At 43.1% G+C, this 14,019-nt stretch overlaps 1 protein-coding gene across 1 annotated transcript in view; it reads right to left on the minus strand.

Moving 5' to 3' along the window:
- The window catches only part of thsd7aa (thrombospondin, type I, domain containing 7Aa), a 207,665-nt gene that overhangs the window by 57,256 nt on the left and 136,390 nt on the right, over window positions 1-14,019 (minus strand). The window contains 4 exon segments of the mRNA XM_073463190.1: window positions 7,479-7,582; window positions 8,404-8,536; window positions 10,062-10,104; window positions 10,106-10,178. Coding sequence (XP_073319291.1) covers window positions 7,479-7,582; window positions 8,404-8,536; window positions 10,062-10,104; window positions 10,106-10,178 — 353 coding nt within the window.

A 14,019-nucleotide genomic window follows, 5' to 3' on the forward strand; every position in this document is an offset into this window, starting at 1 on the left:
GGAGACATTTGGTGAGTCATTGTCAATATGTGCATGATGAGAATAGTCATCCATGTGTCCATGGTAGATTTTAGGGCCTGACACTCTATTCTGGCACACTTAGTACTATCCAAACACTGGTCTGATAATAAAAAAGTTGTATGTGGTAAATATGGCCTAGATTCAGCGGCTTCCGAATATAAACAGCTGAACTGCTGCTATTTTCTCACTTGAAGATGATGTTGGTTGCCTTCATCTGTCAACGTAATAAGCTAGTTAGCAGTACAGTCCAGCTCTTTACATTGCAAGCCATGGTGTAAGACATAGACTAGAGTAGAAGTATACTAGTATTACTGTATGCCCAGATCTGGCCCACACCAGACAGAATGATTTGGTTCACTTTTGGCTGACATCTGGTGACTCTATGCTGCTTGTGGCAAGCCATAGCAGTACGTTGGCCGGATGAGGGTGGCTGGTCATCCGATACTTGGGACAGGTGAGGGTGTCTGGTAAATTTTGCTATCTGGGATGCCTCCGCGCACCTGTCAAGTGGCTGTTCCAGGGCTATGGCTGTTCCAGGGCAGGATATCATGATGTCACAACTTCATCATTCTGTCCTATTAGACATCTGTATGTCAAATTTCATCTTAAGACAAGACAGCCATCATCATTCCTGTACCTAAAAAGTCTTAATGACTACCACTAGGGATGCAACGGTAGAGTTTTCCCACAGTTCAGTATGCATCACAGTTTTTGGGCCACGGTAACGGTACGGTTTCGATATCTTAATATAAAACTACTCACACTAGCAAAGGCAATATTGCATGTAAAAATAATTAAAAGCAGATATAGTCAAACCACAAACCTTATTATAAAAAATTAACACTTATCTTAATTGCCTTCCATAAAAAAAAAATGCAGTATCCAATCAAGTTAAACAGCAAACATTATTGTAGTATTGTATTGTATTGTATTGTTTGCCTTTGTGTATTGAACGGTTCGATAAAATATTGAATATTGTTGCATCCCTAACTACCACCCTGTGGCCCTCACCCCCATCCTGATGAAGTGTTTTGAGAAACTGGTTCTCCGGCACATCAAAGACAACATCCCTGCCAGCCTGGAAGCTGACCAGTATGGTTTCAGAACTAACAGAGGATACCATATCTACTGCCCTTCATTCAATCTTTACACACCTGGAGAATAACAACAACTACACCAGGATGCTGTTTGTTGACTTCAGCTCAGCATTCAACACAATCTCACCCATGAAGCTGATTGGAAAACTTAACACACTAGGCTTAAGTACAACACTCTGCAACTGGATACTGGACTTCCTCACAAGCTGGGTGAGCTTAACAGAGAGTTCAGAGTGGCAGTCACAGCTCCTCTACGTTAGTGCTCAACATCGGAGCCACCCCAGGGCTGTCTGCTCAGCCCCCTCCCCCTACTGCACACCCCTGACTGCACTCCCAGAGAAGCTGATTGTTGATTTAGAATAAAGGAGGCAAAGACACACAGCCCTGTGTACATCAGTGGAGCTGAGGTGGAGCAGGTAAACAGTTACAGGTCCCTTGGAATTACTATCACTGAGAACCTATCTTGGTCAACACACATCACTGCCCTCGTTAAAAAAGCACAGAAAAGGCTCAACTTTTACATAGGAGCAAAAGAAAGCATCCTGACTGGAAACATCACAAACTGTCATGGTTCGTGCATGGCACAGCACAGGATGGCTCTACAGCGGGTGATTAAAACCAGCCAGAACATCGCCCACAGAGCATCAGTGACATCGGTGAAGTGAGATGTCTGCAGGGAGCCCAAAGGATACTCAAAGACGACTTACGCTGTACGTCTGTTCACCCTGCTGCCATCTGGCAAAAGATACAGAAGTATCCGCTGCCATACTACCAGACTATAGTGCAGCTTCATTCCCCAGGCCTTGAAACTCCTGAACTCTTCCTCAAAACTCTATTGTCTGAAATAGATGTAGCAGGACTCAATGACTCAATCATTTCATTTTTTAAACCCCTGTTTCAAAATGACAAACAAATTTACCCTGGACCTTGTAACTTGTAATTATTGTATGACTTCTTGTGTTATGGCCAAAAATGTGTTTTGTGAGGTCACTGAGACCTTGACCTCTGACCTGTGGCCACCACATTCTTTTCAGTTCATCCCTGAATCATAGTGGACATTTGTACTAAATTTGAAGAAATACCTTCAATGCTCTCTTGAGGTATGGCGTTCATGATAATGGGATGCCATGAGGTCATAGTGACCTTGATCTTGGTCCAACAAAATCTAATCAGTTCATCTTTGAATCATGGTAGACATTTGGAACAAATTTGCCAAAATTCCCTAAAGGCGTTTCTGAGATATTGCGTTCATGAAGATGGGGTGCCATGAGGTCACAATGACCTTGACCTTTGGCCACCAAAATCTAATCAGTTCATCCTTCCATTCAAGTGAACATTTGCACCTTATTTGAAGTAATTCCCTGAAGGCATTCTTGAGATTACAATCAAAAGTTGTCAGCTGGTGTTGTTTGTTACTGCTGACCACTGCTCTGCTCTGTTAATGTTACCTTCTAAAGTGTTACATTTTGTCCAGGTGAAGGAAGCTGTGAACTACTGCTGGTGAGTAAGGAGAAATTGTAGATCCAGTGTTTAGGCATTCTGTGAGGAGAGTTAGCTGAAATATTTAATCTTGTCTAGATACTTTTTGTGTCAACTCTTGTGAAACTGTTGAAGCTGAGTAGCTATCAGTAAGTTTCGGCCAAGTCAGGTGTGGTGAATAGGCTTGATTGCAGGGCGGAGCTGAGCCTACATGAGGTAAATCTAGCACATGTGAGCTAGTCACTACAGTGTCCGCTGCGGCATCAGGACAGCCGAACAAAGACTTAGGGAGTCTCTCTGTTGGAGTCTATCGAGGAAGTCCATGTAACCCACTGTCCACCACAGATCGCAGCCATGAGTCCCACCCAATCCCAGTCAGGACATCAAACTAAAGAAGATTTCACTGGAGACCCATTGCTCGAGGCTGTACCCCAGCCAATCTCTGTTACCCAACATTCTCCACAGGTACTGAACTTGAAGTACTAGGGGGGCTATGGAACTGCCAGTCTGAGTCAAGAGAGGAATGGCAGACACCATTTCAGCCTATGCCTCCCTGTAGACTCTCCACTTCCTGGCCCTTACGGAGACCTGGATCACTCCAGAAAGCACTGCCACTCCAGCTGCCCTCTCAACTGCCTACTCATTCTCACACTCCCCGAGACAAACAGGTTGAGGAGGAGGAACTGGACTCCTCATCTCACCCACGTGGTCCTACCAGGTCCTTACCCTCGACCACCTACCCAGATCTGCATTTGAATTCCACGCTTTCTCTGTCACCCTTCCTTTCAAGCTCAACATTGTGGTGATCTATCGCCCTCCCGGTCCTCTCTGCGACTTCTTTGATGAGATGGATGCCCTCCTAAGCTGCTCCCCTGACGATGGCACACCACTCCTTGTCCTGGGTGATTTCAACATCCCCCCAGAGAAGCTGCACTCATCTGAATTCATCAACTTCTTCTCCACATTTGACCTCACACTCTCCCCCTCTCCACCCACCTACCAGGCTGGGAACCAACTTGACCTTGTCTTCACAAGGTCCTGTAGTACCTCGGCACTCTCTGTTACCCCGCTCACTGTGTCCGACCACCACTTTGTCGCTTTCTCTCTCCCCTTGAAGTCCACCACTTTCCTCGCCCCTACACCTCGCATGGTCACCACCCGTCGCAACCTGAAATCCCTCTCTCCCGCCACTCTCTCCTCAACTGTTATTTCCTCACTACCATCTACAGAACAATTCTCTCTAATGTCCACGAGGAAGCCTCCTCCACTCTGTTATCCTCCCTCTCCTCCTCTTTAAACACTCTCTGTCCCCTTACCTCCCGACCAGCACGATCATCCCCCCCCCGATCTCACACCACATCTTGCCTTTCCTCACCACCCTGATCAACTCCTCCCTCACTTCAGGCCATATTCCAACTCCTTTCAAGACAGCTACAGTAAAGCCACTCCTAAAGAAACCCACCCTAGACTCAGCTGACATCCACTACTACAGACCTGTATCTAGGCCTGTCACGATAATCAATAAATCAATTAATCATACGATAAATTAAAATGAGCTCGATAATTTTGCCGGCCTCGATAATTTCCATTTGCATGCTTGTTTGTTTTCCTCGTGTCTCTCACTAGAACCCTCTTGTCAGTCACTAGCCCCATTCACGCAGCCATTGCATGCGGGGATACTGCGCCAATTCTCCGCATCCACCTTTGTGTGAAAGTTTCAGATGCGGTGAGGGGTGAAATTTCGCTGCGCCTCCGGAGGTAGTATCAGAGGCGAACCGAACCGGCGGCACGGAGCGAGGGCGTGTCGATCTGATGGTGTTGGTGTCTGATAACTCTACAGATCCTTCACTCAACAAAATAAAAATAAATGTCCAAACAACAGGACCAAACAACAGGAACGTAGTAACTGGTCGTGTCTTTGGCAACTTATGTGAGGAAAAAAATACCGCAGGTATTCGTGGAGAAGTGTCTGTCAGCCTGTCGGTCTGACCAACTCTTCGTCACATTTCTGCCCGAAAAACAGCGTCTGTCCCCGGCAAAAAACTTTAACTCACCAAGTGTTTGTCGCGCGACGATCAGTTACTGTTGTCATGGTGACGGTCAGCCCTCCCGACAAGACGCAGTGAACTTAGTGAACCCCGAGAGTGAAATAGTCAGACAGCATCCAGTTTACTGATGGCGATTATGTAATTATGTAAATTATAGAAAAACGTAACTTTGTCACTTTCCAGGATGCATGGTGTGTCAGGATCTCAATTACAACACATTATAACAGCATCCATATGATTATAAACAGACAAGCTGGTACATGTTTAGATTAACAGGAGGACACCGGGGAAACACCTTGGAAAAAAAACACATACGTCATCATCATCACGTGTACCGTCACGCCTCCGCATCACTACAGACAATGGTGCTAACATTGTTGCTGCAGTAAAGAACCGTGGCTGGCCATGGCTCAATTGCTTTGGCCACAGCCTCCATCTTTATTTATTTTGGATATTTAAAATGTCTTTTTCACATTCCAATGTTAAATATTCTTTAGAAATAAAGGTTCATTGATCTTTGAAAGGGTGTACTTGGATTATTATGCCATTATCATTATATTAGTTGAAAAATGGTCTCAAAGCGACAATATTATCGTTTATCGCAATAATTTCTAGGACAATTTATCGTCCAGCAAAATTTGTTATCGTGACAGGCCTACCTGTATCTCTTCTTTCATTCCCCTCTAAAACCCTGCAACGTGCAGTCTACAACCAACTGTCCTCCTACCTTTCACAAAACGACCTCCTTGACCCTAATCAGTCAGGCTTCAGGACTGCTCAATCCACAGAGATGGCCCTCCTCACAGTGACTGAGTCACTCCGTGCCGCCAGAGCCTCGTCCCACTCGTCAGTCCTCATTCTCCTCGAATTACCCTCTGTGTTTGACACAGTCAACCACCAAATCCTCCTCTCCACTCTGGCCGAAAGTGGCATCGCTGACTCTGCTCTAACCTGGTTCACATCATACCTGACAAATGGCTCCGTCTCTAAACCCTGCTTTCTGGAAACTGGTGTCCCTCAAGGTGGCCTAATCATGCAGATTTGCCCTTTACAACATCCGCAGGATCCGGTCTTTCCTCACAATGGATGCAACGCAACTCCTGGTCCAAGCGCTGGTCATCTCCCGCCTGGACTACTGCAACTTCCTTTTGGCTTGACTCCCAGCCTCCACGACTAAACCGTTGCAACGTATCCTGAACGCTGCAGCGCTCCCTGTTTTCAATCTACCCAAATTCTCCCATGTGACCCCCCTCCTCTGTGACCTCCACTGGCTTCCTGTTGCAGCCCACATCCGATTCAAGACGATGGTGCTGGCCTTCAAGGCTGTCAACGGAACTGCACCCATCTACCTCCAAACACTGGTCAGACCACACACCCCAGCGCGAGCACTTTGTTCTACTACATCAGCTGGCTGGCTGGTACCGCCATTGCTGAGACCGAACAAAGGCCACTCAGCGAAGTCACGACTCTGCTCTGGCGCCCCAGTGGTGGAACGAACTTCCGACCAATATCAGGACAGCAGAATCACTCGCCATCTTCCGCAAAAGACTCAAGACTCACTTGTTCAGACTTCACCTCGACCCTGCACAGCATGACTCCCCTTGAGTCTAATCAGTGTGGTGAATACCATTGACTAGTTAGATGTCTAAAAATAGCCGCTTAGTAAAACTTTCCCATAGTAATGAGAACACAGGTGACAATATGCTAACAATGAAAAACACCAAAAATCATCCCCAGGTATAAGAGACCAACAACATTTACTGCCATACACATAAACACACTCAAACACACAGACACACACAGACACATACACACACACACACACTAGAGGAAAGGCCTGTAAGATGGCTTTGGCCTTCTGCAAGTATTGACTGAGTGGGTGAATAGTAAGAGGTTTGTATTGAATTGTGTCTCTCCAGCTCAGAGTATAATGTTACAGGTAATGGTACCATAATGACAAGAGCCTCCCAAGATGCAGGATGCTCATCACTGGAATCAGATAATGTCTCTGTCTCTTAGACTTTAATGGGAGTCTGAGTGTGTGCACTGATAACAAGTCAGCTATCTGCCCGAATTCTCACTCAGGCCAAGTCATAAGGCAAGCCATCTTAAAACAATAGTACATTGTTTGTTGTAACACCTGCAGTATTAAAGTGATAGTTCGGGTGTTTTGATGTGGGGTCGTATAAGGTACTTATCGCTAGTCTGTGTATTATGTGAAGTATATGACTGGCAGCTGTCCGTCAGAGTTGAGAAGCAGTGTGAAGCAGATCATTGTGCTGCTGAAACTGTGCTGGCAGCAAGACATATTTTTCCCACCTCAAATAAGTCCCACCAAAAATATATTTGTTTAAGCGTACCCTATGTTTTGCCATCAAACAGCCTTTTCCTTTGGCACCAAAAATGTTAAAAACATAGCGTAAATGCAAACAGATATATATATATATACATATATATATATATATATATATATATATATATATATATTTTCGGTGGGATTTACTTTAGGTGGCTAAAATACATCTTGCTGCTGGTACAGTTTCAGCAGTATAGTGCCCTGCTTCCTGCCGCCGCTGCGTGCTGCCACTCCACACAGAGAGAGAGCTGACAGTCATCTACTGCAGGCAATTTGCCGACTAGCAATGAGTACTTCCTACAACAAGACCCGAACTATTCCTTTAAGAAGAAAGTAAAATCAGCATTTAGCATTTAGATTGAAGTATCTGATCAGTGCTCTGTTTATCTAATGTGTTCATATAGGGAAGACAATATGAAGTGAATGTTTGAGTGTGTGTGTGTGTGTGTGTGGGTGTGTGTGTGTGTGTGTCCTTACCCCGAACCTGCATGCCTGGCCCACAGGTCTCCTGAGCTCCAGGACTGTCTTGACGAACTGACCATGGAACCAGCTGGCATCGCCGCCACTTGTGGGTTTTCCATCTAAAAGCGAAGCATAAGAATCAGAGGTGTCTTGAACTTTAATATAGGGGGGAGTGAACTGTCGCTACTTTGAATCCCTGAACCAGATGGAAAGCAAGAAGACTCACTGTTCACTACATCTTTTACAACAGCCTTGAATTGAGCCAACAACACACTGATAATTGTCCTATTCCTAGATCATTGCTGCTAGGAGGACAACAATTTAAAATTCAGTCAGCCAGATGCATGTTGACATTTGACATGTAAGCTCTGATCTTGTTGCTCCATGATGCTGCAGGCAGTGGGGAGTGAGAATAATTATAAGTCCTGCCCCGCATACAGAAACAGAGCGAGTGCCTGCAGGTGAAGGCTGAAGTCACGGTGGGGCTTATGACATTTTATATGATCGAGCAGCACCAGTAACAGCAAATTTCAGCATTGTTTTCAGATGAGCCAGCCATAACTAAAAAGGTGTCAGAATATGCCATGTGAGTGTAGCGTTGGACTCGAGTCGACTACCTGAACTAACTCACAGCTTTGATTCATTTAGACCCAATAAATGGCCCCACAATATAGGTTGAAAAAAGGGTGATCAAATACTGATGCTTTGGGTTTGTGGCTTGCTTGCAAAATTGGGGGTTAGGGTCTCATTCCCAGTTCCCGGACCAGGGAATGAGGCTCAATAGTATCTTTTTCTATCACTCATCCCACCGTTAAGAAATATCATGGATCTGTCCTTTTATTGGCTGCAGATTAATATAAAGGGACAGATCCATGACTTTTTTCTCACCTTCTTTGACATTGTGAGGGGTAGGGTTAGGGTTAGGTGCTTCTGTTGTTACCTATATCCTTGACAGACCGATGGAGCTTCACACTCTCTCTCCTGAGTCAGCACTTCAGGACAGTCTTGTCCTCCGTTGGCTGGTGACTGTATGATAATACGTTTCCTGGACTGCTTCTTCTTGGTGTTACCACCTAAACAAACACACAAGAAAACACACATATACATGCATTGCTTCTTTTAGCTAAGTGAAAGTAATAAACTGGCAACTCAATATAAATTTAAAAGATTAATTGTAGCAGAGTCAGCTTGGCTGTGGTTCCAGCATGTCCAAGATTTGAAAAGGTACTTGAAAAAGACATGTCTTTTGTGTGCTCATGGTTGTATTTTATTAAATCTGTCAATGTAGACTGACAAATGTACTGAAGCCCAGTTGGTCTTTTATTTGTAATATATATCTATTCTCTCTGATTTGCTCACCTTGTACTGACAGTGACCACTTCAAGGGGAGGCTAAAACAATCAAGTGAAATATTGAATACCACCTCCATCATCTTCTCTGTGGTATCCAGTACAACTCCACAGGTAGTAGAGGTAATTGACTTAACAGGAAGTTACGATCTATATCAGTATAATTAGATCAGATTACAGTTCACATAAGCCTAGTGGTTCCTGTTGGACGATCATTTACGAAGGACAGTGATTTATAGAACAAAGTGCAGCTTCATCACATCATACAGAAATGTAGAGTTTGCAGATAGCAAAGGGCAAGAGATGCAGACTACTATGCGTGTCATATTGTAGATACCAATCTTGAACATAAAATGGCCTATCTTATTAAGTTCATTGGGCCTGCCACCTGTCTATTACAGTCGTCTAAGTCATCTGATATAGTTGCTTTTAACTATACATTTGCATGTGCATTGCAAGTCCCTCAGTCTCTCTTCATAGCATTTGGTTGTGTGCATCCATAGAAAGCAATGCTATATGTTTGCAGTATGCCATTCAGTACATGCACTGTGGAGGCAGTGTGTCAGGATGGAAGTACGGTTTCTTTGGAAAAGAAACTAATAGAGGTTATTTCTTGCTGCTTCCATTTTTGGTATAATCTTAACCTTTTCATGCATTGTGCCCATACAGGACATAACATCAAAATGGCAGAGGGAGGAGGAGATGCATCAAGTATCTTGGGGATAACTGTTGATTTACTAAAACAAGACATGTATGCATAAAAGGGTTAATATTAGCCACAACAGAATTACCTATTTGCAGCTCATCATGAGTAGGTGTGTTTGTGTTGTCTCTGAGCCCTTGGCTGTTTGAATGGATTTTCGCTTCCATCATGCACTTATGGCAGAGTCACTACATGTCTTATTCATAAAAAGAATAAAAGGCCTCCTACCTCCACTAACCCATCTCCTGATAGAAACCTTGTTTTTTTCTTTTCAGAAAAGACTGATTTGAACAACAGTCTTTCCATAACATTCTAAAACATGTAACAACCCAGAGTTTGAATTTTGGTATTCTGTCACCATGTGCATGATGATTTTATTGTCTGTCTGCTGGTGCTGAAATAATGATGAGCATATTTTGAATGCTTCATTCAAACACAGTCACACAAACGCTTTGATGGGCTAACTCTCTTAACATTGCTCTATTGGACCCGACACTCTGCACAGCCTCACTGTGTAAAATAAAGCCCACAAAGAGCTAAAGCTACCTGCTTGACATGTTGATGGGCAGGGACTCCACTCGCTGTACGGGGGTGACGATGCAGTCTCTCTTACATGGCAGTAAGCAAGGCCTGACGGTGTCTGGGCGCAGACTCTCCGGGCACCTGCAAGTACATCATTGACATGCTCAGACACACGTACAAACACACACACAGAGTACCCTTGAAAATATAAAGGAGCTCATTAGATTTGGAATGACACAGACTGTAAGGTTAAAGTGTAGTGTCAAAAAACACTGACAGTGAAAGTGTAGTGTCAAAAACTGACAATATTAGTGAGAACGACTCTTGTCTCTCGAAAACAAAGGGAAAACCATGTATCTCTATTTAGGGTTTTGTTTGTTTGTTTGTTGTGTTTTGTTTAAAATCAAAATCAGTCTAAGAATGAAATGGAAGGAAGAAGGAAAGCAGAGAGGAAAGAAAGAAAGCCTAGAAGGGAGAAACAGAGTGAAGAAAGGAAGACAGGAAATTGGGTGGGGAAAGAAGGAGGAAGGAAGACTGAAGCAGTGTAATGTTGTGATAGATCCACAAAACCTTGGTAGCTGGACACCAAAATTAGCATGTAGTTTTTTAACGTAGATAAACCTGCTAAAAATAAGCAATTTACTCCTTTCTCATTGCCAGGAGACGAGTTTGCCTTTTTGATTGTTTTTTTTTCTTTCTTGTTTGTCATTACTGTCATCACGAATACGCAAGAAAAATTAGGAACAGTAGAAAGCAGCAGATATACAGACAGATACCTCATCAGACTGCATCCGGAAAACTTTATACTTGTAAATCAATAACATACGGAATTAGACAGCCAGATGTTAGGGTTTTTGGTGTTTTTTTGGTGTTTTTTTCAGTGTGAAAGGGGTAATAAAGGGAAGGGAGCATTATTGGTTTCCTGTTTCCCATCCCAGCAGGAAATAATTTCAATCATTCATCAACTAAAATGGTTGTGACTCAGTGAGCATGAAGATACAGGAGAACGACTGTGATTTTGCTTTATCTCCACATACACCTACCTAACTGGCATTCTTAGAACAAGGGAAATTAATGAAGAACTCTACAATGCTCTTCATGAGATGAAGCCAGGTTTTATGAACTGACATCCGAGTATACACATCAGTGTTTCCCCTAGGTTGACGGGCTGACAGTTAACAAACAGGAATCATTTTAGTAACAATACTTTAGAACAGTCTTTGACAATATTTTTCTCTTTTCACTCCAACAATTACAACTACTTTTGCAATATCTTTCTTTTTTGTACAAATTACAGATACAATTACTTACAATTACTTACAACGATTTACAACTATTAATCTACTTTTGTTTATTTATCTGTGTTTTATTTGTTTCTCTTTTTTTGCGTACTTACCAATATCAGTTTTGTCTAGCCAGGAGGAATACTTCCTCTCTGACAACCCTGTCAACCTATGGTGACTGGACTTGTGCTGCTTGTCGGGGGGAGGGGGTGAAGCAGGTGGGCTACTGCTCTGCTCCATGGATGTACTCTGCTCTGTGCTTGAACCAGCAGCGGCAGAGATACTCTCGCTACTACTAGCAGCAGAGCTAACGTTTGCCTCGCCAGAATCACTTTGAGTGCGCTTAAAAAACGTGGATATTTTCGCCTGTTTTTCAGGCAGTGGGGGTGGACGCGACATGTTGTCCTCTTCTCTCCGTGTCTGTCTGTAGGTGTGTGTTCACGTGTTTGTTTGTACGCCGGTGTGAAGCTACGCCCATCGTAAAACAGAGAGCGGAGGAGAAGCGTAGATGCGCCACGATGCTTAAATTAGATCAATAACATCATTATTTATTAAAAGAACACGGCCCAGACCTGTTCTATAGGAAAAGTGACCTGAAATGACTTCTGTTGTGATTTGGTGATATAAATGAAATCAACTTGACTTTCAGGGGGGGCGCGGGGTCCCGTTGGGGGGGGGGGGGGGGGGGGGGGGGGGGGGGGGGGGGCCATACAACGGTAGGGGAAACACTGCACATTCTACTCCAATACCGCAGATTTATCAGATTTGGATATTAATACTTCAAATTGAAACTGAATACCCCCACTTTAACGTAATGGTTAAAGGGCAGATCGGCAATTAAATTTTTTTTAGGAAAAGAAGCTCTATAACAAAGACATATGATATATGCACATGTTTTACAACAAGAAAAAATGTACAACTCAACGCACTTTTTACCATATTTGAACAACAACCCCAAATAATCGGCTGATACATTTTTCATTTTTGCCATCATGCTAATGCCACTTTGTTTTTACTAGTGGCAGTTCTCACATCCCAGCCACAGCTGGTGCTGCTGGGGAAAGCTGTTGCCCCTCTCTCCATTGATGTAAAAGTGTGTCCCTAGGCAGCAGGCTCACTGCTGAGCATGTAGCAGTAGGTTTGGGAGTGAACGCAGGGATAAAAAGCGATAGTTATTTCCATACGCAGCATGGGGGATAGCAGGGTTTGCCTAAGTAGTGCTGCTGTGCTGCCAGAATAATGCTTCCATTCAGTTGAATAAATAAATAAATAATTCATGTTCCCAGCAGATGCCTTGAGGGGGGAAACAGACCCTGATGCCTAAAACAGTCTACCAGCAGCTCATCAGCTCATCAGCTAACACCTCTGCCAGATACAAGCAACAACAGGCTAACCAGGAGCCTAACCACTGATGTATCTGCCCAGCCAGTATGACTTTGCGTCAACACAAAATTGGCAGTAGCAGTTACTAAAGCATCATGAGTAGGTCAACTAAAACATTTTTAACATAATGAGAAGACAATGTTGGCACTCAGCACTGCTGAATAAATAAAAGAATTTGGACATTAAGATTCTGAAACCTGCTTAGTGATAGCCACTTAAGTGTTATGTTTCCAATGTGCAAATTTCCATCCAAAAATATGATTCCACACATTTTTCATTCTTATTGAAAGGAAATACAGCAAACAATAAAGTTGTGATGTGCTGCTGGTTTCATTCAAGTGTTTTTCCACACTGTAAACTGAGAGTTAAAACTTCTTTAATTGATATCCTAGATTTTATACTCAACAAATTTCCTAGATAATTTCATATTATTGTCCTGTAAGTTTATGTTATTACCATCAGTTTTAACTATTTTACCTCTGTTTCTCATAAATCACGTGTTTAGGGTCAGTTTGGTATAGTATGTCACTCCAAATACTACTATACCCTTGAGTCTTCTTCATGACTGCCATTAGAGAATAAACCAGTCAGATGTTGATGAAGGTTCTCAGTCATCCAGGTCATGGTAAATCTAAATGCTGTGTCGTAGGCAACTGGATTTGTTTCTGTTTCTTGAAGATGTTTCCCCTCTCATCCAAGAGCCTTTCTCAGTTCTAACTAACTGGAGGGGAGTTCAAGAAACCGAAACAAGTCCAGTTGCCTACGACACAGCACTTAGATAAACCAGTCAGATGCAAAAATCAGAGCTGTTGCAAATTCAGAATGCTATCTTGATGCGAAACATTGCACCGAAGTTGCCAAATCCCTCCAAAATCCACCCTGAATCTAAAATACAACTTAAACTGCAGCTAGCAATTATGGGCTCATTGAAAATAATTTTAAGTTTGGTTATTGGATGTTTCTTACTGAAATATGCCTTTGTAGTTGTGGATAAGCTTTCTTGTGTGTGTTATCAAAGTGTTATCAAAATAAGGATCCAGTGATCAAGGATCTACACATACACATTCCAGACTGAAAAAAATGAAATACCAATTTCTACATAATGTTCCCTTTAAAATAACTCACCCCTGACTTGTGGTTTCAAACTGGACATGAATAGGTGTCTCCTGAATGGAAGTCCTGTACTTTCATAATATGACTTCAGTTAGGTAACGTTGGTACGTTTGTAAGTGAATTTACATAAGTAACATAGGAATTATCTAACACAAATCACAATGTTTTCCTAAACCTAATTGAGTAGTTTTCTAAACCCAGCC

This window comes from Pagrus major, chromosome 3, assembly GCF_040436345.1.
Source record: "Pagrus major chromosome 3, Pma_NU_1.0".
Classification (NCBI taxonomy): domain Eukaryota; kingdom Metazoa; phylum Chordata; class Actinopteri; order Spariformes; family Sparidae; genus Pagrus; species Pagrus major.